This window comes from Sinocyclocheilus anshuiensis, unplaced genomic scaffold (genome assembly GCF_001515605.1).
Source record: "Sinocyclocheilus anshuiensis isolate Anshui unplaced genomic scaffold, SAMN03320099.WGS_v1.1 scaffold647, whole genome shotgun sequence".
Lineage (NCBI taxonomy): Eukaryota > Metazoa > Chordata > Actinopteri > Cypriniformes > Cyprinidae > Sinocyclocheilus > Sinocyclocheilus anshuiensis.
This window is the reverse complement of record NW_015552606.1, coordinates 375,287-403,264: the sequence shown is the minus strand read 5'-3', so window position 1 is coordinate 403,264 and position 27,978 is coordinate 375,287. Positions and strand designations below refer to the sequence as shown.

The 27,978-nt window shown below is 37.8% G+C and overlaps 1 protein-coding gene across 1 annotated transcript in view; it reads right to left on the bottom strand.

Annotated features, from left to right (window-relative positions):
• Positions 1–27,077, bottom strand: part of LOC107665855 (armadillo repeat-containing protein 4-like) — a 66,201-nt gene extending 39,124 nt beyond the window's left edge. Inside the window, exons 1-10 of the mRNA XM_016456913.1 lie at positions 26,991–27,077; positions 26,540–26,780; positions 26,214–26,371; positions 25,228–25,354; positions 24,903–25,009; positions 22,244–22,383; positions 18,597–18,713; positions 9,791–10,011; positions 8,066–8,206; positions 6,538–6,682 (exon numbers count right to left, since the gene is read on the bottom strand). Of these exons, the coding sequence (XP_016312399.1) occupies positions 6,538–6,682; positions 8,066–8,206; positions 9,791–10,011; positions 18,597–18,713; positions 22,244–22,383; positions 24,903–25,009; positions 25,228–25,354; positions 26,214–26,371; positions 26,540–26,757 (1,374 nt within the window). The 5' untranslated portion in view covers positions 26,758–26,780; positions 26,991–27,077. The remainder of the gene's footprint in view (positions 1–6,537; positions 6,683–8,065; positions 8,207–9,790; positions 10,012–18,596; positions 18,714–22,243; positions 22,384–24,902; positions 25,010–25,227; positions 25,355–26,213; positions 26,372–26,539; positions 26,781–26,990) is intronic.
• Positions 27,078–27,978: the final 901 nt, after the last annotated feature.

Here is a 27,978-nt window from a genome sequence, read left to right as displayed (position 1 = left end):
GGTTTCAAAATAAAAGCTCAAACCCTCACTCTGAGTTTACACGTTTTGATGTCCACATATTCATTTAATTACAGTGGCTATAGCATTTCTGTCCTAAAGAAATGGCCAAATATAAGTGGACATTTGAATTAAATGATGCTTGGTCAATATTAAACAAGGATTAGATCGCACAGCAATGTGTAAAAATAATCATTAGGCTGTTGGCGCCCTCTGCAGGCCTTTGTTGTGATGCGTAATGTACATTACCTCTATTGTTTATAATACATTATGTATTTTAACAGTTTTGTTCAATAAAACCATATGATTTCTTGCTTTTGATACTTTGTTTGAACTAAATATTATTGCCTCATTGCTATTATATATGTATTTTAAGTAGTTTTAAAGGCTATTGTTCACTTACATCTATTTTTATTACCACAAAAAAATGTATGATAATTATAGGGCACTATTAAATCCGTTTTATTTCCAAATTAATTTTTTCCCATTTTCATTTTTCTATACTCTGTTTTAATGGTTAAATTAAATTGTATTAATCAAAAAGCCTGCCTAATTAATTGAGTTTTACGGTTTCATCTTTACCAAATTCTGTTTTCCATTATTTTCTGGATTCTATTTTAATGGTTCCATAAAATTGTAATAATCAAAAGCATCTCCAATTAATTGATTTTATAAAAAAAAAGTTTTTTTTTTTTCCAGAAATACTGCACATTTACATTTTTCTCCTAAATAAATTCTGGTAAAAAATATTTCTGGTAAATACTCCTTTAAAAAGTGTTTTTTTATCATAATTGTATTATTAGTAGACTAGAACACGTGGATATGTTGTCATTCTTACACTATAATACTGAACTTTGATTTCAGTGATTTGGACTATGAGATGGACAGTTGCTTCTTGCATTTATGTTGCACTTTACTTTTTTACTTTTGGATTTCATTTGGTTTAATGAAATAGTTTAATAAAATATTCTTATGTAAAATTGTTGATGTTTTTTCATTTGCAGGAAATTAATCGCTTAGATTAATTGATTAATCGATAAATTAGTCGATAGATTATTCAAAAGTCGTTAGTGGCAGCCCTAGCATTATGTGTCTCTGTGAGGAGCTTGCACAATCGGTGCTCGAGGGCTCTGAATGTGCTCATTGTGAAAATTTCCAATGAGAAAGCTCCGTTTCGCCTTTGTCCCTCTTCTTGAGGGATGAGGGACAAGCATCTGTGTCTCACGGTTCGGGTCCCGCTGCTGCTGAAAGATCACGGAGTTCGCAGGTCGAGCTTGCAGAAAAGTTTGAGAAGGGTATGGACCTTTTAAAAAGCTTCCACTTGGAGCTTGGGCGCTCGGCGGGATCCAGAAGCTGGGAGTAATAGCGTGCACCACTAAAAGTCTTTGATTTAGTCTGGTCACGTGAAAGGCAGAAGCCCGCCCGTGGCAGATTAGATAAGCACTTTCTGGTCATGACCTCCTCTCCCCCAGGAGTCTCCCCTTTCTTCCCGACCTCCAAACAGAGTAAGTGAGATCGTGGGACATTCCGTATTCGGCTAGACTGCATCTTTTACAGCATGCGGATTACACTAATGTTGAGGGTGTGGCTGATCGCGAATATGCAAAGATGCCCCCTGTGGAGAAGACGCTCGCGAGATTTCTCTCCCAAGGGTGAGTCATCTTCTTTAAGGACTCCTCCTCTGCCATCCAGACCACTTCAGACCACCTCACGTCTGAATGGCAGGGCGTATGTGGCAGCAGGCCAAGCTGGTGGAGCCTTGCACACAATGGCTATGTCACAAGCTTACCAAGCTGTTTTGCTTAAAGACCGAGATGAGGGCAAGGGTTTGTCCCGAGTCAGTTAAGGAACTTGCATCACAGACTTGGCTCTTAACGCCACTAAGCAGACTGCTGCTGCCACTGGGTGTGTGATGGCAACAACGGTGGCTATGGAGAGGCATTTGTGGTTAAATCTCACAGATATCGGGAGGAAGGAGAAAGTATTTCTTCTTGTTGCTCCGCTGTCGCCTTCTGGGCTTTTTGGCACCTCCACTGAGGTGGTGGTCAAGAAGTTCAGGTAGACGAAGTTGCAGTCTGCTGGCTTCAAGAAGCTCATTCTCCGCCATCCCAAGTCTTCCTCTAAAACCTCTGAGGGGGCTGGTCCGTCTCGATCTGAGGATCATAGGCAGGATCAGAAGAGTAACGTGGCCACTCGCACCACTCCTCCCTCTAGGAATTGGGCACAGATGTGGGTGAGCGCTACGAAGAAGAGAGCGGATCTCAGGAAGGTGTTGGATGAGAAGCGTTCCGGTTCTAAACCACGCTCTGATTCTAACACTTCTTGATGCTTCCCCCCTAGTAGGTGACGTGCTCGGCAGGTGCCCTCTTATACTTCTGGGCGCCCGCCTGTGATGTCACAGGCTACGTGGGCCAATGGGTTTGGAGATGTTTCACACGTGCTTCAGAAACCGGTCTTGTTGGCGGCAGTGCCGAGACATTCTGTTTGTGAGCAGAAAAGCAGGTCCCAGTGACAGCACAAGCTGTGTCACCATATAAAATATATCCCGAGGAAAGAATACCTGAAATATTTAGCAAAAAAAAATGTGCAGAACGAGCCAGCATTCATAACTCCTGCCCATTGCAGACGGAGCTCACAAAATTAACAAATTCTCCTGAAGAGCAAATCAGAGAAGGATGGGAAAACAGAGAAAGAAAGCAGAAAGCAAAAAGGAGGAAAAGACAAACAGAGAGAATGGATATATAAATAAAACTTAAGAAGAAAACAAAGCTGTACTGATGCTCTGGAGAAAACAGATGACCGAAGAAAAAAAGTGGCAGAGTGATCAGGAGAACAACGAGGTATTAGGAAAAGAGAATGTGAATGTTCATTCTGGCACGAGTGTTGTGTATGATACACACATTAGAGTTAATTTATACAGAAGCTGACTTAGGTCTGATCATTATCATTTATCCTCAATTAAGCAGCCAGCTCTCCAGAGCAAGATAAAGACAGCTGTATAAATGATTTACACAGAGAGAAGCCATAGAGCCACAGAGCAGAGCTGTCTCCTCTAGATTTAAGAGCAAAGAGGTATCAGATTTAATGGACAGTATTAACTTGATGCAAAACAGCACATCCACAGCGCATTTACGAGCAACTTCACTTGCACGTGTACACACACACACACACACACACACTCAAACCATTTGTGTGAAAATGGATGGAATGGGTGTACTGCTGTACATAATATTGTAAGATTTAGTAAGTTTTTTATATAACATTTTTAATATTAATACTTTCATCCACTATATGTAACAAACGGATCAAAAGTGACAATAAAGACATTTATAATGTCAGAAAATTCAACTTCAAAAAACATATACCATGGCTTCCACATAAATATTAAGCAGCACAACTGTTTTCAATACTGATAATAATAAGAAATGTTATTTGAGTACCAAATCAGCATATTATAATAATTTCTGAAGTATCGTGTGATATGGAAGACTGGAGTAATGACTGCTGAAAATTCAGCTTTGCCATCATAGAAATAAATTACATTTTAAAATCTCTTAAAATATAAAACACATTTTAAATTGTAACAATATTTGACAATATTACAGTTTTAATATTACTGTAGTGTATGTCATGTTGGTATGTTGGAGAGTAGAATTCGACTTGTCATGTAACCTTAATGAAATTAGCCCTACTGAGCCAGCCCGTTCTATGTAAAAGCTTTTATTAGAATACTGATTTGACCATGCACCTTTTTAAACCTTTTTCAAAAAAAAAAAATAATAATAATAATTCATAAAAGGTAAAGCTTTTTTTATGAAGAAAAGTGCACCAGCAGCTTGATCTGACACGTTCATTTTATTACTCACTTTGTCCAGTAGAGGGAGCAAGACCTCATAAAGGCCATGTGAGATAACAAGATGTGGACATTACTCTGCTTACAGATAACAACTGTTCTGTTCTGACAGGAATTTTAACTTCTGCCACTACACAGATGGGAAAGTTAAGCTTTTGCAGATGATTTATAGTATAGATTAATTTCATGCTGAGGACTATTTTAAATAGTCTAAAGTCTTTTATTTGTGCACATTATTTTTCTGAAACAGTATTTCTCAGTTTTATAGTCTGTGAGAAACAGTGAGCACTATGCAAGTGAGGCATGAGCTACTGCAGTGAGAGAGATCCAGATTTAGACATTTCCTGAGCAGACAGAGAAACTCTGCAACCTTTCAGTCAAATTGAGTCAGTAATAAAAAAAATTAGCTAATCACATTGGCGAAAATTGCAAACACTTTTTCAGCATATAAGAGCATTGGGGCACTAGCAATTCACATACTTACAAGCGATTAACGGGATGCAGAACTGGGTAATTGGGAGAAGGGAGAGTGTGAGAGAATGTTTCTATGCAACTTTGTTTGCCTGCCATGTTTCTCTAATTCAAGCTAATGAGGCAGTTGGGCTGAATCTGTTGAGACAAACAGGCCGTGGCCACCTCCTCTACACACTGACGCAGTTACAAAGTGAGTCTGTGAATGTGTAAACGAGCAATTATACTCAACGCTTGTTCTTTGGCACATCCAGGCAACGACTGAATGGATTTGGTGTGTGTAATATGTTTTGCGGTCTGAAGACATGCGCGATTTCTTAATATAACACTAAATACTGCCGTGAACATCATGAAAGGATCTAGTCACTGCTGCAAACTGTCCTCCGTACATGTGTACAGAAAAGCAAACATGAAGACATGCAAATGTACAGTTCAGGTAATGTACACTGCAAAAATATCCCTAGATAAACAGCCATTAAAGCACAAGTCCGATCATTCATGCATCACCTTATAGAAACGTAATCTCCCAGAAATGCAAACGCATGTCTATACCCTGGAAAAGAGCAGAAGAAAAGACAGAGGGGAGGAGAAAAACTGAACCTAAACTCCAAAAATAAAACAGATATTTAGTTTGGCACAGACTGCGTTTCAGCTTCTGATGGTAATGACATTATAAGAGCGCTAGTGGACAAACCCTCATAAATAAGAACTGTGGTTTCCAGACAGATAGAATGCTGGGAAGGGCACGTTACAAACACATCCTGTCTAGAGTTGAACACAGCACTGTAACAAACGCATCCCCAAACACCTCACACAGATCACAAAAAAACACACTTTTCAAATCCGCTTACCAAATGATCATTCGGTGAGAATCAAACGGGATTTTGTTATCAAGTGCTTTTTTTCCCGACGTTTGGTAGAGGATGAGCACCTCCCTTTGGGAAAATCACATTCGTTATCCTGTTTTACTGGGCTAAAAATATCTACCTGTGGCTGAACTTTGCTTGGATGTTTTTCTTTACATGATTTATTGCTGACTACACTGAAGAAGATGCTTTTGAAAAATGTGTACGCACTGTGCCCTTGAGTGTTTAACATCAGCGCCCTTTTTATCTAGAGTAGGCCTATGCCTTCTATGACACTATTTACTATATTTACTGTTTTCTACATAAAATCATTCTTCATAAAGATGTAGAACATTCTGTGAAAATATAACCTTTATATCTTTAACATTGACTGAGTAAGGCCATGTCAAAGATTGAAATCATAGTGAAACTATGGTTGAAATCAAACTTTGATGCTTGTTATCTCATAATTAGATTTTGAGATTTTAGCCTGGATTTCACAGACAGGGTCACATATTATAAGGAGGTGATATGCATTTCAATTACTTTATTTTATTCTCACATGCTAATGCAAGAGACCAGTTTTGCAAATTCAGTTCTTTGTAAACACCTTTTTAATGTATTGACTAGGGTTGTTGCAAAATACCAGTATCGATGATAACCATGACATTTAAAAACTGAAATAATGATATCATGTTAATACTACACATGATAATATTTTAAATAATCCAGTGCCGTTATCTGGTCAACACTCCAACACAGTAGGTGGCAATACCGCATCTTAATGCTAGTTGCTAACAATCATAAAACAGAAAAAAAAAAAAAAACGCGTCCGTGTAGCTAGTACTGCTGCACAAAATCATGTAAGAGAAGATAACAGACAAAAGTGAGACACTGTGCCTGCACACAAACAAAAGAAAAAAAATTTGCTTGCCAGAGTGGACATGTTTTGGGAAAAAGATGGGATATTAGACACCCCAGTCTTGCCATGTCCCAGAAAAATTTCCAGCCCAAAGTCAACTCAAAATTCACCCAAACAGAAAAAAAACTAGCCTAATTTTCCTCCGTCCAATCACAGTTGACAGGTGCAGGATTTCCAAACATGCCATATTTTCTTCAGTTGCTATTTCAGCTGTCTTTTGGTTGCCAGGTATTCATTCCCAGCTAATTTTTTAGTGTGATTCCATTTTATTGATTTTTATCAATAAATAAATATATAATTTTATCTATATATTTTTATATATATCGTGATAATATCATTATAGTAAATTATTTTGGCCACAATAATTGTGTACTGAAAACCTGGTATCATGACAGCCCTAGTATTGAGGCATGTTGGTGTGTGCATATACAAGCCAATGTGTTTTTTACCTTTAAGTATTTGACTAGTTTTTGGATCTGCCAGTATTCAGAGGGCAGGTCGGTGGGGATCTCTGCACGTCTTTCATGCTGTTCCTCATCTTCCTCATCCTCTGATGAACTCTCACTGAAGTCGTCAGCTCCTCCTGGGCTTTTACTGCGCATACACACACACATGCACCTATTAGACGTATTAATATTCAAGCTGGCCCACAATTTTTGGTCTCTCAGACTCACACTGTGAGAAGTACTCTCCCACAGAATTTTCTCAGGGTAGAAATGAGAACTATCCATACATAACAGGACATTATAGAAAAAGCCCTTTCTATAATAAATAGAGCTTAATACATCAAATTGGAGGAGATTTGGAGAAGGTGCAAGCCAAACCACACAGCACATTCTCTCAAAGCTCTGGTAAAATCTCTCTGAATCCAATGTGGAATGAATTATTGCTCTCTGAAAGGCCTTCATGCTCAAACCCTTGGACACAACGGCCATCAAACTCAGGGGTGTATTTGAAGTGTCATCTTAAGCAATGGCATCAAATTAAATGGCAGGGGATGGAGAGAACAGAGACAGAGCAACAGAGAGAGAGGAAGACTGGAGTGGTCATCAGTGCGTTTCTGAACTCTTTCATCGCAAGCTTACACACGCACGCACAAACGCAGATGGCCGTTAAAGTGGATCAGGCTACTGAAATGAATGTATCGTCAAACGAGTCATGAAACTCGGTACACACGGAGAAGAGACCAGAGGGACTCAGATATGTTTTCCAGGGGATAACTGTATTGCTGGACAGCAGCGTACTCCTCTTATTGTAATTCACACCATGATAAACAGCGAAATCGGTGCTAGTCACTTACTGGAAGCACGATGTGTGTGCTGCAATGCGAATGATTGTAAGTGTGCTGGCTTCGTGTGTTATACATGACATTACTGATGTTTTTGTGTACAATGAACTCACATAAACGATCTTCAGAAAGCTACAATGGCTTTCGTGTGCATCACTGATTTAAAACGCCTCTATTAGCAGTAGGACTTGGGAAAGAGAGACTGCGGCTACACCCGGAGCTCCTTACAGGCAGGACTGTGTACTCTGGCAGTCGATGTTATGGGGACAGCTAGAGTTTTCACTCACCATCGCCAAACAGACAGAGAGGAGTCAGGAGATGGAACAGGGTTATCAGCAGCTCAGGCACAGGCCGGTTATTGCAGACCGCTACTCCCAGTAGCACCAGAGGACCGTTCCATGAGCACACCAACCTGAACGGCTGCTTCATCCGTGTCTTATTAAAGGCTATAAAATTAATACTTATCCACAGCTGAAATAATTTGCCCTGAAAGTGAGTCTTTATTTCCAATTCAGTGATTGGATAAGTTTTTTATGTTTGGCCGGGAGAATAAAGGGTTATTCAATTATGCGTGTTCCTGGGAGAGGGTTTTACAGATCCTGTTTCAATGGTTAGGTTTTTACCTCAGAGAAAATACCATATGTACAATGAAAACGAGATTTCTGTGGACTGAGATTATGGTGGCATACATTTTTTGAGAAGACTGGCAGCCTGGTAGAGACGATCCAGAAAAATTTGCTTTTTTTTGGTTCTCGGATGCGGGTGACTTTGTGCTGTATTCCAAGATCTTCTTGCTTTCTCTGCTCCTTCTGGCCTTCTCCTCTACCTCACTGGAAAAAAAAGCAACCAGACATTTAACACGTTCATACATTTTAAAAAGTCACCATGAAATCAAAATCAACTATTTTTATTTATTTTTTAATGGAATATTGCTTTAGTGTTAATTAGGGTGACCATACATGCCCTTTTTCCCGGACGTGTCCTGGCCAGGATTTCTATATTGGCTGAAATATCCAGGTTTTGGCTTTGTTTCTTTGTATGCTTTTGAATCACTCTCACGGTACGTTGATGTCACACACCGATCGGTCTTTGCAGCGCTGCTTCAAGTCGAACACACCTAATATGTACGCGTATTTGCATCACTTTGACCGTTCTCTGTAGATCCCTTTTTCTCACACACCACGATTGGTCGATTATGTGCAATGCCTGCATGTTAATGGTCAAACTACTTTTTGATAATTACCTTCAGCAAGTATGAAAACAAAGCCAAAACCTGGATATTTTAGGCAATATAGAAATCCTGGTCAGGAAGTGTCCGGGAAAAAAGCATGTATGGTCACCCTATGTTAATTATTATTGATTTATCTGTGCATATCATTATTTAAAAAAAAACTTGTCATAATTGTTGAACTTGTCACTCACATGAGATGATTGCAGCAATTAGCAAATGAAAACAAACCAATCAATTACAGATGGGAAACAATCAAGTCCCAGCCTACATTTGTTTCTCGTTCGAGAAGTAATTTCACTTGGATACGAAAAAAAAGTCAATCAGAATTTCAAGTCGACTTAAAGTTTCAAAGCTGCTTTTTTTCCCCCCCTCAATGATTTAAATTGTTTTTGGGGTACAAAAAAGGTCAGGTAACTTTTTCAATTTTAAATTCGCCATTTATGATATTGCATAATGTCTTGTATGCTTTGTATGTCTAGTCTGATATTTTATTTGTACCACACAAGTATCTCCTATGACTACTGTATGTGGATGTTCCATATACAATGTTTTTAAAAGCCACTTCAATTTTCAGTTTAACTGGCACCTTTGTTGCATTTCCCTGCATTTAATCTTTAATTTTGTTTCTTCAATAGTTTTTTTCCCTCCCATCAGGTAATAGGTTAGTTTCAGCCTGCTGTAGCCCTTCTGAGTGTGTCTAGTTCTGTGACACCTTACAGAAAACGCTTACATCATTTGAATGCAAGTTTGGTTCTGGCAGAACAGCGTAAATTTTCACATCTGGGAAATTCTTATTTCTCCAAAACAAAGGATTATTGTTTTGGAAGTCCTAGATGACTAGTCAGAGGAGGTTTACCAGTAACAAGTGTTGAAATAGCCAAAGGGCTGATTTGTCTGCTAGATCAATCCAAGGAGGAGAACACATGTCTGAGTGATCAACTCTGCCTTTATCAGCTGACCATCACTATCGATAGCTATGCCATGACTTTACCAACTGACACTCACAAGAGAACAGCCACTAATATATAAGCCATATAACCAAGTGTGGCTGACTATTGAACTGTGTATCTATACAGTATGTAGACAAACAGTGGCACTCCAGCAAACATCAGTATCGGTGGCCTCTGATGTTCATGCTGTGATGGTTTTTTGAGATCCAGTGGGATTTGGAATGATCACTTACTCATAAGAAGACGTGAGGCCGAGGTTCTTCCATTTCAAAGATGGTTCTAATTTATTCTTCCTACTGCCCGGCTTGTTCAGCGCAAACTGTTGTCTCGCCTTTTCAGGCACATTCTTTTCCTCATGGTCGTAAGACTTCAGGGTTTGGCCAGTTTCCTCCACATCAACCGTTTCCACATGTAAGATCTTTTTAGCGGATGGCACATCTTGAATGGCAAAGTCCTGTAGGAGAAAGTGAATAAAAAAAGAAACAAGGGAGTCAGGAAAAGGACATGTCTAAGTTCTTCCTTTTAAGCATTTTTCATTTAACAAAGATCTTCATGAATGCACTCTTAGCAACATATTTTCCATTTTACATCTGACATATTGTCCCTTTATTGGGGAGGCACATCACACACTCATTCGAGCTAGCGCAGACTTTTAATTCTAAGAAAGAGACGTATAAAAACTAAATCCCACTTATGAATTTGTATCCCTGAACATTTATATAATACAGCCTTTCTCCACAGTCCACTGCCAGAAAAACAGTCCTGTCTTTGAGTTATGAGAATAAATGAGGGAAAAAATAGAAACCTATTTCCAAAATTTCTTCTGTTAATTGCCTATACAATATGAGAGGTTTATTGTTTCTATACATTCTTGAACTGCAGGCTGGCAGTTTGGCACACAGTCAGTGGAGTTTTTGTGACAAAGTAAAGCAACAATGATTTTTTTGAAATCTTTCTCTCTCCTACTTCTTTATTCATTCAGTGAGAAGCTCAACAGGAGACATATGAATGGTTAAGAGGCAGGAAAGATTTTAGTCACAGGCACCTGCTATGCCCTGCCATCTGCTTTTCATTGGTTTTAGAGAGATGTAGCAAGAAAAAGTAACAGAAAGTTCAAGAAGAAGAGAGAATAGTATGAGAGGAAGAGTTCAGAAAGAGTACACAAGGGAAAAAGCTTTTAATATGGCACAAGGGACCCTGTGTGGATCCAGCTGGGCTAAGCACACTTTGTGCCTTTCATGAGCATTTCTGGCCTGAAGAAGGCCAAAGTTAAGAACCTCCAAAGTTATATCCATTTCCTCATACCACTCCACCCATCTTTAATATTATAATTGAAGTAATAAACCTGCAAAAACCTTGTCCTTGAACAAGAAGAGAGAATGAACTCTCCAGTGTGGCATCCCAACCAGAAGCCTGAATATCAAGTAAGAGAAAACCTCAAAAAGTACTCAGTAAACCTCAAACTACTGCAACATCCAACTATGAAGACACATGAAGAGAGAAATTTGCAAGACAAAAAATATTACAAAACCTAGTGCACTGACCACTATAGATGACACTCACAATCGATTTCAACACAGGCATCATGAAAGGAGTGATGCAACACTCTAATATGCATAAATTAGGGATGCACATATTATCGGACTGATATCGGAATCGCCGATAATGGCTTTAAATGTAAATATCAGCATTGGCCCGATATGAAAAATTATGCCAATATGTCTTGCTGATAAGAGGAATGCGTTAACTCACATGTGCTCAGGGTGTGCTAGCGATTAGATCAGGTCAGCAGTGTGGCTCATTCTTGAAGCAAAGTTTTGTCTGAATGATAATTAGATTCACTCTTTTGGATGGCTGCATTTAATCTGTGAAAGCATGTATGGATACAGAATGATGTGTTCGGTGTATGATAGAGTAAACAGTAATAGCACGTGCAGCACTGGCAGCAGTGACAGCCTCCCCAGGTCCTAATGCCCGCTCTCTAACGAATTTTAATCTGTAGGGGGCGCTGTTGGCCTACTTCTAATTAAATTAAAAGTAAAATAGCCTACACAAATAACATTTAGACTGTGTTTCTGATTAAATAAAGCAGTAATTGATGTCATAAAATAATGAGTATGTTTTGATTTAAAGGTCAGAAGCTATAGCTTACATGAAAAAAAATCACAAACATGACACTTAAATAATTTTATATATACTGATTTATTCATTAATGTGTAATATGTTTTACAACTCTTTTTGCTTTAGACCATCTACAAATGTTAAATCTTAAAATAAAATGTTATGGTTAACACTGCATCTTTCTGAGGAAAAAAATACAGCGATTGATATATAGTTTATTTATAGTTATTTTCAAAGCTTCAATGTACTGTCAAAAAACCTTCATTATTGTTATTTAATTCTAACAAATAAGTTCTTGTTAAAAACTAACCAAAATTAAAAATATTTTGCTTATAATTTCTACACAGGAGAGACTTGGTGTTGTTTCCAAACAAAAAATATATATATAGGTATCGTAAGATTATAAAATGTAAGGGGTCTGTAAGAATTTAAATGTTTTTGAAAGAAGTCTCTTGCTAACCAAGGCTGCATTTATGTGATAAGAAATACAGTAAAAACAGTAATTTTGTGAAATATTATTACAATTTAAAATAGCATATCTTTTTTAATACATTTTAAAATGTAATTTATTCATGTGATGTTAAAGTTGATTTTTCATCAGCCATTACTCCAGTCATTAGTGTCACATGATTCTTCAGAAATATTTCTAATAGGCTGATTTGGTGCTCAAGAAATATTTCTCATTATCATGAATGTTGAAAACAGCTGTGCTGTTAATATTTTTTGGAAACACTGACACATTTTTTCAGGACTTCTTGATGAATAAAAAGTTTATTTGATTTTTTTTTTTGTAACATAAATGTCTTTACTGTCACTTTTCATCAATGTAAATCAATGAAAGTATTAATTTCTTTCAAAAAAAAATTTTACTTAGCCCAAACTTTTGAACTGAATGTATCATATCAATGTTCTAATGAATTAAAGGTATTTCTATATATTTTTCTCACTTAATTTGTCGTCTTGGATATGTTTCTCATTGCAGTACATTGTTATTGCTTTTCAAAGGATACAAAGAATTCTGCATAAGAATGTGCAAAAACTAGGTTTCTATCACGGCAGCATTAGTAAGTTACATTTTGAAACGGCTTTCACGTTGAGAGTGCATCTATGATGAATTTAAATACTGCCTTCATCAGAGGAAGCTTACTAGGTTTTGGAACAGAGCGACAGTTTTCCTGTCCCAGTCTGACAAAGCAGTTGAGTATGATATCTTTTCCCTGATGAACGTCACCTTCTGCTCGGCCCTGGATGTGCATGTTAGATTAAAAGTGTCTGATCTGATAAAAGTACAAAAACGCATCGGTTCCTCATGCAGCTGATATGTTAGAAGATACAGCCTGTTGTCTTTGGCTGAGAGCTGGTGTGCGCTGAGGGTTTCTGGGCTCAATAATCATGGTCCGGTGCTTGACTGATGGCTGAAGGACCAGAGCGTGTCTGAGACTTATTACAGCAAACTCAGGCTGCAATCCAGAGCCTATTCTATGCTGAACCTTTCACGTTACAAGAGTCCCATAGTGCGACTAACAGCATTATCTGCACTCATATCAACATGCACCCTAACATAACAGGTTCGTTTCAGGTGGATAAACGTGTATTTGTAGAAGGTGATGAGAGCCTTGAGCAAAAAGGAGAACTATGCAGAAATATGTTTGGAAGACCTTAGAAAGACATAGAAAAGCAAACTCATGAAATTTAGAAAACAAGGAACCAATGCAAAATATGGAGAACAAAGAGGGGTTTGATTTGTGTCTAAGCAGACTATTTAATGGCTCTCTCTTTACGGCCTCTGTCCATCACCCGTCAGCTGCTAGTGCTCATGGTTGAGCTCCCGCCCGCTGGCACAATAAAACATGAAAGTCTGGTGGGCATTTTTACACACACAAATGCTCACACGCTGAACCGTCCAAAAGGGTCTGGCTGCAGCTGGTGCGTGCACTCTCAGATGTGCATTCTCAGGCTTGCACTCTCAGACACTTGCACTTCCGCTAGCGACGTCACTTGCAGTCTTTATTATTTTTTATTTTGTTCTATTTATTGATTACTTTTTGTTTGAATCTCTCAACATTTTACAACAGTATAGCCAGGTGGTGAAGACAAGAAAAAAGAAACTAAATTACGAAGTCACTTGCAATCGCCACTTGCACTCTCCGCTACCTGCGACGTCACTTGCAATCGACACAAATGGTGCGTGTTGCCAGTGGAGACAAGATGCTGTGGTGATTTAATGATTATTTATGACGTCGCTAGCGGAAGTTCAAGTGTCTGAGAGTGCAAGCCTGAGAGTGCACGTCTGAGAGTGCACGCGCCAGCTGCAGCCAGACCCTTCTCGAACCACCTGCCTGGCATCATTGCTTCAAAGAATAATAAACTCTTTCTCCTCGCTGCCACCAATAATCGGACTCACATATCCAGCCTTGTTAAAAAACCAAACACTGAAACCGCACTAAGAATATTCACCTCATTCTTTTTCCTTTTCTTTTTTTCAGCAATACATATTGTTTCAAAGCAGCTTTGCAGAAAATAGTGTCTTAATACCCCCAGTGAGCAAGCCAAAGGCAACATGGCAAGGAAGAATCATTCCAGAAAATCACACTAGAAGTGCAACATCTGTTCAGTAGGTTAACCGTAGGCACTTTGAATCAGGTCTTAAATTTGAAGTGGCATTTCCTGTCTAATATTTAAAAAAAAACGTTGGCAACAATATTCAGACACCTTTCAGCAATAGCAAGTATGACTGTGACTGTTATGTACCAAATAAACAGCCTGATATGATTTACACAAGTAGGACATATTCCTGTATCAACATCCTTTGTTGTTCCTGAAACAACATTCCGATTATTCAATCATTGCCTTATGATTTTAGACTGTTAGGGCTTTGATTGGTTGCTGAGGATGTTGTTCTAGGACCTATAAAGGTCCAGAGATATGTGCAAATGACATTGTATCAAATAAACAAGTGCAGCATATAGCTCAACTTCAGCTTCTCCAGTATTTTTCTCATAGATCTTTAGAATGATAGCATACTTAGACTGAACATTCATCAGAGGCAAGAGTTATGGAAGGTGAGCAGAGCTACTGAGCACAGACTCATGGGAACTGTTCCTCAAGTGAGGAAGATGAAGCCTGCCCTGGACCTGACAGAGTTTAACTTGGACATCTCTGCTGAGAGTAAAGGTAAAATTCTGCAGCAGGCTTAGTTTGTGTCTGAAAACTGGCTCTGAATGCAGAATGAATAGATGAAAGGAACATTTGATACTTTCTGTCCTCAAGGTAACTGACGGGAGCACCAGACAGAGGTTTTTACACCGGCAGAGTAGTGCTAGACAATAACCACTACTATATGGTACAGCAGTAATCTTTCTGTCTGCCTTCACTTTCCATCTGCAAACTATATTGGCGAGAGATAACATCACCATCATTTAACAACGAACATAAAGAGAAATCTGTCCCAATGATGGAGTTTCCGTTTATATTGCTCAAGGACAGAATTATGTTGGTTATAAAACCGCCAATGGTCGGCATAAAACATTAGTGTGGATCTGAGGACTTTGCTTTAAGAAAAGAAATGTACAAGTTGGAGGAAATCTTTTGTCTGCATCAACAAAAAGCTGTTTACTGAACTCTGCTACCGATGAAGCTGAAGACAGATCTGGACAACATTGAGTCAGCCAAAAGAAAAAAGAAAAAACACACATAAAAGGAAAAGAAAATAGTAATTTCTTAAAGATGTTGTATATTTAAAAATTAATTTGGATATAATTCTTGTCTTTAAAATCTTGTGTAGAAAGGACTAAATATTTGCTGCTGTAAAACCAAACATTTTTCCAACAAATACATTGTGTCAGTGATGAGAAATAGGATATAATTTATCACACTTTTCACCACATCTTGAGGCCATTATCAGAGACCCAATTTGTTAATTTATCTTTTACTTAATTCAGAAGGGTCTGACTAACTGCCCTGTTCTCACATTCTTTCACACTGTGGTGATGTGAAAAATAGCACAGTGACAGAGAAGAGAACTCCCTCTCTCTCTAACTCAGTCTCTTAATCTGTCTCTCTCCTGGTTATTGTGACAAGCAGATGCACAGAGACAAGTGCAGACATTAGGTTGTCCCCTCTTTCCCTTTGCACTCTTCTCCTCAGCTGTGATTAATCTTAGGCTGCATACCTCACACCACATGCTGAGGGGCGAGCAGGAGTATACTGCTGCCAGTTGAAGGACAGCTCTGCTGTTTGTGTGTCTATGTTTGAAGTGTTGGCCTCTTTCCTTGAGTCTGTTTGTAAATATTTGGAATTCGAAATGAATAACTGAATCAGTAGTCTACAGGTTTAAGGCCACGTTCACACAGCAGCAGAATACGGTTATCAGTCCTGTATTTGAGTCCTCAATATGGTTACGTTCACACACATTTCGGTTATTTATGGGCGTGACAACCGCATTCTGAAACCTGAACTCACACCTGTAAATTTTTAGGATTCACAACCACATTCTCGGAACACACGCGCTGTGTGAACGGAACAGGACTGACTGCCATACCCTAGCCCAGTCAGGTGTGCCGTGGAAAATTATCCAAACTTCATATCTCTATTATATTTAGTTATTATTATTTTAAATTAGAGGGTTTTACAAATATTTAACCCATGATAAGCATTAAAAAGAGCTTGTTAGTAAAACTTCGTAACGCCATTGTATCCTCAAACTGTCAGCGAAACCTCGTAACTTCACCCCGCCTCCATTCAGATTGACGCACCGCGCACAGCCTGGAGGAGACAGATCTCCGCTTGTTCGCAATGCAAGGGTAAATAAATAACTGATGTTTGAATAAGTACAGCGTTTTCTTTTTCAAACAATATGTCTGTAAAGGCTAATATTTGTTGTGTGTTTGAAGAGTGAAGTAGGCTATTTGCCGTGTAGTTGTTGCCAATATACTTTTGTATGTTTTAAATATCATGTGCATATAGCGCTTCATCGTTTATATCATGAGATTTTGGCCAAGTGTATTAAACAAGAAAAACTAAGCGCCCATATAGCTACAATAGACATTATATAACCTGTAAAAGTTGATTAAAGCGTATTATGCGATGCACATGCTGCCTCAGATGCGGTCATTCTACTGACAGACAAAACACAGATCTCCGTTATTCGCTGGTCAAAAACTCCATTTGAGCTTGATTTTCATGTAATGTTAAGTGCAAGCATCTAATACAATACCAACACTGATGATACAGTGTTTAATTATTGAAATGTTTTCCCCCCTTTACAAATGTAGGAAAGACAGGATAGACGAGATCAGGATCAGACTTAAAGAGAGGTTCTCCACAAAACGTGTCAGAGCACTGCCCACATGCCTGTGGCAAATTTTTTCAGACATTAAAAGTAAATATTAAAGCATTAAAGCGATGCATGTACACTGCCATTCAAAAATTTGGGGTTGGTAAGATTTTCGAATGTTTTAATGTCTCTTATGTTCACCAAGGCTGCATTTATTTAATTAAAAACACAGTAAAAACAATAATATCATTAAATATTACAATTTATTTTAATATATTTTTTGAAAATAAATATATCCAACTTTACCTGCATAAATACAGTCTACTCAGGTAAAATGATACATACTATATAGCCAATATGATTGTTTATATTGTTCCAAAATGTAAACTACATTATTGCCCAGCTCTGATCTATTAAATGTGACTAAGACATAAAAAATATTAAGATATTATAAACATTAACGTCATCATTTTCTGTAAAGAATAAGATGCTTTGAGACAATGTGTATTGTGAAAAGCACTATGCAAATAAAATGGACTTGACTTTCAAATGTGACTTATTCCTGCTCTTCCTTACTCTTTTCTCTGGTGTCACATGCTCTTCCAAATATCATTTTAATATGCTGATTTGGTGGTCAATAATCATTTATTATTATTATCAATGTTGAAAACAGTTGTGCTGTTGAAAATGTGCTGTAATAATTCTATGATGAATAGAAAGTTAAAAACAATTTATTTGAAACTGAAATCTTTTGTAACTGAAACTGAAATATTTTGTTACTGACGTCAAACCTTTGAAAGGTAGTGTACCTTATGACAATAACTAAATCAAAACAAAGCTATTTGGGCACTTGCAGTCCTCTGGTAGCTTGCACCCATCCACACCATAAAAAAGAAAATGATCTCATCAAGGATTGCCAATTTACACATAACAGTTTAACACAAAATTCTACTAGGGGCAATGTACTATCAATAACATCCACTCCATTTCACTAACAGCAGACTTCTACTTGGCTGCACATGTCTGTCAAGAGTACGGCATGCTCGCGTGATGATGTCATCTGTCTCTGATGCCTGAAATTTCAGGTTCTCCAGACCACCGCAATTGAGCTTCAAGCTTTTTCAATATTCACAAAACTCATCAGCCTTTCAAATACTTTTAGGTAGATGAAGAAACCCATCTAGTATCTGAGATGTGCAATTAATGAGCACTAATGTATTTTTTTAATATCAGGAGGATTATATAATTTTGTGGATCATGTTATTTAATTATATATTATTTTATTATATAGTTTTATATGGATTATATAAGTTTGTCACAATTGTGTTGTCAAATTAAGGATGATTAGTGCATAGCTATGAATTATGTAATTCACATGTTAGGATTGCCCAGAACATGGTTAGGATATCCAAAGCCCTGTGGTGTGCAGCAGACACTATAATGAAACCACTGTCATGTGTTTTGAAATTGCCATCTGGAGCATTTTAAGACCAAATGCAGTTGAAGAGGATAAAAACGATCAGAGAAATGGAAAGCCAACAATGCCAAGCACTGGTCTTAAACCAACATCTGAGGAAATAAGGCATGACTAATATATGTTGAAAGAGACAAAACTGCTGTATTTGTGTGGTGTTAAGCAATACCCGTTCATCAGCAGCTGCAGCAAAATGGGGAGACTTGTTTTTCAGCAGTGTGACAATGTCTTTGTAGACTTCACTTTTTGTCATATAGGAGTTTTCACCTCCTTCTCCGTTGATTCTCTGAAAAGTCAAATCATAATGTAAGTTTAAACAGAGCTTGACAACATTCCCAATGGTATATCAGTATTTTAGATTTAAGCCGGGTTACAATAGATATCTCAAACATAAAGCCATATTGGAAAAAGACAAGTAAAAGTGGAAGAGAAAAAGTTTAGCACTCATTAAACACACACACATAAAAAGTCCATCAGCTTTACACACATGCACAGGCATAACTGTATTTTGAACTCCTAATCTCTGAGGTTTAGAGGTGAATTGTTCTGATTAAATGTCTAATCTATACAATTAGCATCACTGTCATTTGCAGTAGATTCAAACTGACCACAAATGTACAATGAACAGATGAGTGTCAGAAAGCATTGAACAGAACACAGACAAGGACAAGAGACTCCAAAAAAGAACAGATATTTAGAGAGAGACGTGGAGAGGGAGAGAAATCAGACTGAAGAAAGAAACACAAAGATAAAAATAGACAGATATGTACTTGATTAAGTGGCATTCTGAATGAAAAATTTTGGGGTGTGTGAAATGTTGCTTTTGATTAATTGCACACACATTCAGTTCTGTGGGGCGGCTCAAAACACAGAAGCAGATCTGGAACAGAATCATATAACTGGCATGTCTAAACTTTTCAGTTTCACTTACCTCATGTTTTGGAAAAGTGTCTGTATACCGTACCTTTCAAACACATTAAGAGCACATTGTGTACGTTCAAATTGTCTACCAAAATTTGCTCTCTTGACAGCCTGACACATTTCAGATTCAGCAGACTCATATTGCATCATTCAGCATTCCGATGGAAAGCATTAATTTCCATCTTCTAGGTGCTCAGGTCAGGCTTGTTGGGATACGCCGTTTAGATTATCAACCTCCTCTGTAATTGGTTTCATGATAAAAATACAATCTATAATCAACTGTCCACACTGAGAATGTCTACACTTCTGAAACGGATTACTCATGGCAGATGATACGTTATGTAACTGAATTCCATCCTTTTTGACACCAATGTAGCAGAACTGTTTTCCTTTGACATACGAGAGAATTGTGTTCCTAGAGCAATCTAAAACTGACACACCAAATGACTGTTATTAAAGGATTCCACCTCCAGGAAGTTTCCAAATTTTACTCGGCATACGTGGACACATTTTTCAAAAGAAGCCACATCCATCATTCAAAATTTGCAGGCCGCACTCCTCTTTCCAAAAAAGAGTTGATTGTTATGGCACAGCAAATCAGCCTGTTCTCCTTAGGGAGAAAGGAAGAAGTGATGAACCTCTTTGTAAACTGAAATCTGACATATGTAATGGTTTCCATGTTGTGGAGACTTGAATACAGACATGTTATATTTAAATGATATCCAGAATTGCCACTAATGGTGATGGCTTGAAGAGTGAGTGTGAGGCAGAGAGAAAAATATTTTTGACTTATTGACATGCCAATAAGCACTAAAATGACCAGAACTACAAAGTTTTGTTAGTTTCTTATAGGAAAACTACCATGTAAAGATGTTTCGATCTTAAAGGTGTAGTCACATTAGCAAAAATTTGCAGGCAACAGTGTAGCAATGCAAAACAAAACAAAACCAGCAGCTTTCTATTGGTCAACGTGGCGAGTCCGTTAAAAACCAGCTTTGGGAATTCTTTGAACCTCACACAAAATTCCCAATTACACTGATTCCTACTGACATTTCTGGATGTGTGGTCACATTTACTGAATTTAGTAGTTTGGTTGAAGTCAAGTAATTTCTATAGGAATCTGCACAATTCAGAATTTCTGAATTTTGCTTGAGAGAAAAAAGATTTCCCCACGCATATTGAGTGAAGTTGGTCACGCAATTTCACAGAAATTGAATTAAATTTTATTTTCTTATTTGCCAGCTTTAGGCTTATACAGTCTTCTGGTACTGTCAAGAAAATAATGAATCTGTTTAACTGAACATAGTTCAATCCCACCTCTGGAGGTCTGTTTTGCCTATTTGTTTGAGTACCTCCCATAATTTTCACCTAGAAAACTCTTAGGCTGATGATACACAGAGCAACCTTTTGAGCAATGTTGCCGGGCGCTTTAGTTAATGTTGCCGTCAACGGGCAACCAGGTGAGACACAGGACACACGACTGATCTAAAGTATCCAGATAGAAATTTGTTACCCATTTTCAGTGGGAAAGTGCCCAAGCAACATTGCTCAAAAAAAGTTGCCTAGCAAAATTGCTCAAAAAGTTGCCCCGTGTATCATCAGCCTTAAAGTCTTCACTCCATATAGTGGACTTCAATGGGGACCAATGGGTTGAAGGTCCAAATTTGCTGTTTCAAGGCAGCTTCAAAGGGCTCTACACGATCCCAGCCGAGGAATAAGTGTCTTGTCTAGCGAAACGATCGGTCATTTTCTAAAAAAAAAAAAAAAATGTATATAACTTTTTAACCACAAATGCTCGTCTTGCACTAGCTCGACCCATTGTTTACAAAGCGAACATGCAAAGAAAGTCAAACGCCCTTTACAAAAGAGAATATCTGAGTTACTTTTTCAAATAAGTAACGCAAGTGACTTTTTTTTTTTCAATTTATTGATTGACAGCTATATTAGCAAAAATGACTAGACAAACATTTGTGTGTTTTTTTATTGCTGAAGTGTGTTGACATTTCTTCTTCTGTATTCTACTGTACGGACGTAAATTTACTTTCCCTTCAGCCTGAGGCTTATTCATTTCACTTTTGGTGAAAATAGAACTTTTTTATTTTAAAAACAAACAAGCAAGCCCTGTCCAGATTTAAAAAGTAACGCAAAAGTAAAGTTTCCATAGAAAGTAACTAAGTAACGTAATTAGTTACTTTTTTTATGGAGTAACGCGATATTGTAATGCATTACTTTTAAAAGTAACTTTCCCCAACACTGTTCATAACCTGAATCCTCTAAAGCAGCGGTTCCCAAACTGGGGTGCGCGCACCCATAGGGGTGCACAGACCGACCAGCAGGGGTGCGCGAGAGAATGCTTTTTTCTAAAAAAAAAAAAAAATGTATATAACTTTTTAACCACAAATGCTCGTCTTGCACTAGCTCGACCCATTGTTTACAAAGCGAACATGCAAAGAAAGTCAAACGCCCTTTACAAAAAAAGGTAAAACAACGATGACGGCCTATTTGAACCGGTGTACACAGACGAAGAGCTAACCGCGCATGACCTTTCCAACGTGATAGCATAATGCGTGAAGTCGTAGATGCGCATCGCAGAGCTAGTGCAAGATGAGCATTTGTGGTTAAAAGTATATACATTTTTTTTTTTTGGAAATGACAGATAGTTTCACTAGACAAGTCACTAAGCTGCATTGAAACTGCAGTTTGGACCTTCAACCCGTTGATCCCCATTGAGTCCACTACATGGAGAAAAATCCTGGAATGTTTTCCTCAAAAACCTTAATTTCTTTTCAACCAAAGAAAGACAAACATGAACATCTTGGATGACATGGGTTGAGTAAATGATCAGGAATTTTTTATTCTGGAAGTGAACTAATCCTTTAACATCAGTTTTCTCACCTCATTGAGGAAAACTCCACTTGTGCTGCAAGTGATGAACAGCGTGGGTTCTGTGTCACAGGTCTCAATTATAAGGGAGCAGATCTCTCCATCCATCTGCCTCCACGGTGGAGAACGACAACCATTGGAGAACACGTAATCTGTGGAGGCAAGATTTATGCTTTAGAGATTTGTATATTTTGTTACATGTATATTGTGTCAAATGTTAAATTAGTGCACCGTTGTCACCTCTCGACAGTAAATATTTGCAATAAAACTTCAGTTTTGGAAGGTTCATACAGTGCTTTTTATATTTATTACATAAAGCCTAGCCTAATTAATTAACATGACACGACTAAGAGAGTGCAGTTTTCCCCGAAAATCAGTACGATTGTAAATTCGTCATTGATTTTAAACAAGACTTCAAACGAGTAGTTAATATTAAGTGACTTAGGGTATATATTTTAGTACAATAATGTCAATGTGACTGTTTTTGCTCGATTCGTTTAACGAAAATAGTTCCAAACAAATTTAGCAGCAGAACTGTCCGCATCTCTGAGCAACACACAGCGTCAGCGGTGTTTCGTTATGCTACTGAATGATTCGCATTTTTTAATTAATAATGTGAGTCAATGATTCAGTGGTCCATTCATAAAGACAGGCGCTTGCTTCATTCTTGAATGAATCAGCCGTCTGAATGCATCGTTTGAATGCCTCAATGACTCACTCATTAAGACAGTCAACTTGCTGCCACCTGCTGGCGGGTTACTTTCAAATTTAAAAGTAACTTTTTTTTTTTTTACAACTTTTAATATTTGTAATTTAACAAAAACCTGATTTAAAACACCAAGCTCACAGCATTATTTATGCTGTTGTAATTTTGCAGTGTTAATGCATTCATGCTACATTTCAGCTTCATTAAATTGTCTGTGTAAATGCATCTAAATGCCACTTCAGCTGCTTCTGTTTCTCCAGCAGTGGAAAATTTGGTTTTCTTAATACTGATTTCATTTGATTGGTAACAGCCCTATATATTTTATTTTTATAAAAGAGTCTTAATATTTTAAGTGAAATTATTAATAAAATGTAAGAATTTGATATGAAAGATGACACATGCATTTAATAAAGTTAGGGAGAAATGCCCTTTTTATAGGCAAAAAAAAAAAGACCTGGAAATCAATTACACGGTGGAGAACGACAACCATTGGAGAACACGTAATCTGTGGAGGCAAGATTTATGCTTTAGAGATTTGTATATTTTGTTACATGTATATTGTGTCAAATGTTAAATTAGTGCACCGTTGTCACCTCTCAACAGTAAATATTTGCTATAAAACTTCAGTTTTGGAAGGTTCATACAGTGCCGGCTCCCACAGGGTAGATGGACACTCTCTCCCAGCAGCCCTGCCAGTGAAGATGACTGATTGCTCTTCAGGACTGAGCTGCTGCAGACATAACCCTAAGATAAATCACCCTCGCCAAAAACCCCCGCTGAATTAAAAAAATGTAATTTTCCAGCAACAAAATTGTTGCCAGTGAAAATGCTGAGTGGCTAGTAATTTTGGAAAACCACTAGCCACAGTGGCTGGTGAGCAAAAGAGTTAATGTCAAGCCCTGTATACAGTGAGTGAATACTTGTATTTATACTTGTATTGCAGTAAAAAATGTGGTGTTTAACCGGAGTACGGTGGAGGGGCTGCTTGACATGTGTCGAACACTAGAAAGGGGTGCACGGCATGCTGCAAAAAGTTTGGGATCCACTCCTCTAAAGCCTTGAGAAACACTGTTTGCTGAACTCTGATATCAGTTGGTTTTGATTTCATTTATGCCAGACTGTTTGTTTTACATCAGCATGGAGGTCGGCCCCGCGCACCTGCATGAGGTTCGACTCTGAAAGTGGGACTGTGAGCATTTCACTGGGGCCGGCAGTCACCTCGGTTGTCTCTACAGATCCATCTTTTGAGTTATCTGACACCAACCTCTCTTGATTCAATTTCTCGTTGGCCTGCAGGAACTGTGATGGTTCAGTGGCCACATTTAACTCAGCACCACTCTTCCTGTCACAGCTCTGCACATCATCACTAACAGCCACATTAGTGGCGTTCATCTCATTTTTGTTAGAGTAGGTCTGCCTAATGTGTTCGTAATTAACAGACACAAAAAAAAAATGCATCTACATTGAACTAATAAAATAGATAAAAGTACAAATACTGGTGCAATTTGTCTTTGATTGGAAAGAAAAACGACATAAGATAAAAGTCTTGCTTTCTGAGATTTTTTTTTTTTTAAATGTACGATTAGAACAATAAAAATGGTGTAAAAAAAATAACTTTTTCAAAAGGAAAACAAGTTTATTTTTATTACCCCCTTGGTAGATATTTTTTAACATTTTAAACACAAGCTCACTTAATTTTAAGACATTTATATGAAAATAAGACTTAATATCTTATGTAATTTTGCTTTTTAAGTTTTTCTTGTCAAGATACTTTTCAAGTGCCGGAAAACTACAATCACTCACTCCCAGCATCAAAAAGAGAGAGTGAGAGAGAAATATGTAAGAGAGAAACAAGATTAATCAGAATGAGGGTGAAAATAAGTCTGGAAGTGAGTGAGTGAGTGACAGAAAGAGATAAAGTGAGCAGAAGTGATGGAGAGGGGGGAAAGTGAGGATAATGCAAACCTGATGTGTAGCGCACAGACTTCAGCACCCGGTTTTCTCCTGTTCCACAGAATTTCTTCAACAGATCTACCTCTGTATTAACAGCTGCTGGGCTTAGCCTGCCCTCTCTGGGCAAAAACACACACAGAACAAAAATACAGCTCATTAACCAGTAACAGTAATATAGCTATGAATGCATGCACAAACTTCAAATTGAAAACATTTACTTGTCAAGTGCTGTAGAATAAGAAGCATCTTTTCAGTATTTTAAATATATGACAAGGCATTAAAGCATGGCTGACTGGTTTGATTGAAGGCAGTGTATATGCATACAGAAAGAGTTTACCTCGTGATCGGTCTGACAGCAATGCTTAACAACTTCTCGTCCAGCTGATGCAGGATATTGAATAGCTTGCCTTCGTGTATTGTGGGAGAGATGGGCCCAAATATCTTCTTCATTGGCTCCCTGTTAACTGTTGGCCATTAACACATTTTATTCACACCTGTTTGTCATACAAAAACTCATCTTTGTTTTTTTCCCTCAGCCCCATTGCAGGTTGCATTTCAAGAATTTTGGAACCAGGGCGATAGGTGTCAGTATAAAGTCCACAAAGACTGGTACTATTGGGACAAATAAGAGCCCATTAAGTGTTAGCAAAAATGTACTGAGTACACATTTAAATGTTAGCCAAAAGCTGCAGGAAGCATGTCTGAAATTAATCTTCAGATGAAAAATTTGCTCTAAAAACGGCAGTCTAAAAGCCAGAGACCACTAATGAAAATGCTTCTATTTCACATTTGTATAATTAATACAGACTTTTTTATTATTATTACATGTTATATCATCAATTAAAACTGAACTGAAAAAAATAACATTTCAGATTTTAGTATGCTTATTCCTCTTCTTGCTTTAATGACAGTTGCATTCAAGAGGCACAAAACTCCACGAGTTTGTGTAAACCTGATGATCATGTTATCCAGCCTGATCTAGGAATGATCCAAAGAGCATCTTGTGCATCAGTGGAAGAACATCTGACCGACTGTTTAATGATATTTTGTTTGGGGTCCTATAAATAGTGCAACATTTTAAATACTACAGATTTTATGTTTTTAGTTCCAGGTTTAAATAATTCCAGATTCTCAATGTGTTCTCAGATTTTGGGATCCCACATATTTCATCATAAATGAATGAAGGCCCTGGAACGATGAAGGCTGCAAAATTGTCAATATTTTTACTTTTATGTACATAACAATGGCTACAAGAAATAAGGAATAACAGAATATGTCATTTCAGACAAAGTTGTCCTTAAAGTAAAGCTGCATGCAGCTCACCTTCCAAACAGGCCCAGACCTCCTTCATCTTTTTATCTTTGCTTAGTTGCAAAAGGTTAGAGAGGTGGTAAAATGAGTGCACTGTGATGGCAGGTGGACTCAGCTGGAGAAGGGGACGTCCCTTCTCGTCACATTCCAGGGACACAGCTGATTCTTCTCTGAAAAAGAGAAACAGCAAAGGGTGGGTTGAAAAATCAGAAATTATCTGAAAACCTGCAGTAGTTACTGTATCTACACAAGAAAATTAAATTAGATGCAATCTTCCTCATTTCTCTAAAGCAAATGTCATGCTAGTCAATTGCACGTTTAACAGTTGTTGGTATTACCTGGTGTCATATATATCTGATGTGAAATCAGCGGTTTCTAGAGATGTTTTCCATTGTAAAGGCTCGCTGAATGGAATCCTGGCCTCCTGTGGGTGTCTGTCTGCGAAGTCCTCCGTGAAGAGCAGGATTTCAGTCAGTATGTCATTATTCAGAGGGCTGTTCTCTAGCTGATCTCCATCAGAACTCCACTGAATTGCCCTAGAAAGCGTCACCCCCATGACGGACACCAGATGAGTCTAACCTAACATTAAAGCAGAGTTAAAGCAATATAGCTAACACTATTAATACAACACGAGAAGGATAAAACGATATCAACGAATGCATTAAAGCGCGAGGACTGATATGTGGGATTTCAAACATATCTAACGTGTTATTATTATTTAAATTTAAAGACGCAAAATATTTGTGACCCTCATGAAAGAGTCGATTTAAAAGACGGTTTATTACTCACCAACAAACTGACTAAACAAGTCTGTATGATGTTTATAAAAGTTTTCCTTTTCAAATACGTTGTCTTGTTATCTTGTTAACTTGTCAGCGTTCCCTTCAGTTACTAAGTAAACAGAAGCGAACTGCAGTTGCTAAGATACGGTCAAACAACGTAGAGCGAAGAGGGTCAAAAAGGAGTATAGGAAAAGCGTTTGGCTTTACATAAGTTACTCTTAAGTTACTCTTTTCTTTTCTTATTGTCTGTGTTTGCAGGACACACTGTATTGAATATGAATGATCGACATTCACATTTTGATGTTTTGCAATGAAAACAAAAGTGAGGTCCAAAACGAGCCTACCTGACCGAATTAAGGGCTTTTACATTATGTCAACTGTTTGTTTTCTCTCTGGGGTTGCGTGCCACAGAACCACACTTTTGAGAGGCTCTTTATAAACTTCTGTGCTGTGCTGTATGGTTTGGCAGAAAATTACACACAGGCATTTGGGCCACAGAAAAGACTTCATTTCCCCATTGATCGTGCCCGTACAGCCTCTCAAAACAAGTGAATTCAGCACAACATTATTCACGCTGGGTTTAACTTTGATAGGTCTCACTCATAAGCTTTCAAGTGAACCGAAACCGAACAGGAGCTCCCTATTTTCAGATAATGCATATGCAAGGCCTAGTGCCAGGTGTATCAGCCTCTCTCGCTAGTTGCCAAACCACACCAATGACCTGGAGATTAACATTACAGAAATGTCCATGCTTTTTCACTTAAATAGTGCTCTTTAGATTATTCTCTCTTACTGAATTAATGATTTAACTTCTTGTTGTAGATCAAGAGATCATTACTAAGAATTTCTCCAGGCATTTAATATTACATGGAAATTTACAAGCATTTCCACAAGACTTCCACAATACAAAATAAATTACAGCAGCAGAGACTTTTTTTTGTTCATTTAATCATGTCTGTCTAGCGGTATGAAATATGGGTAGCCTATTTCAGAGC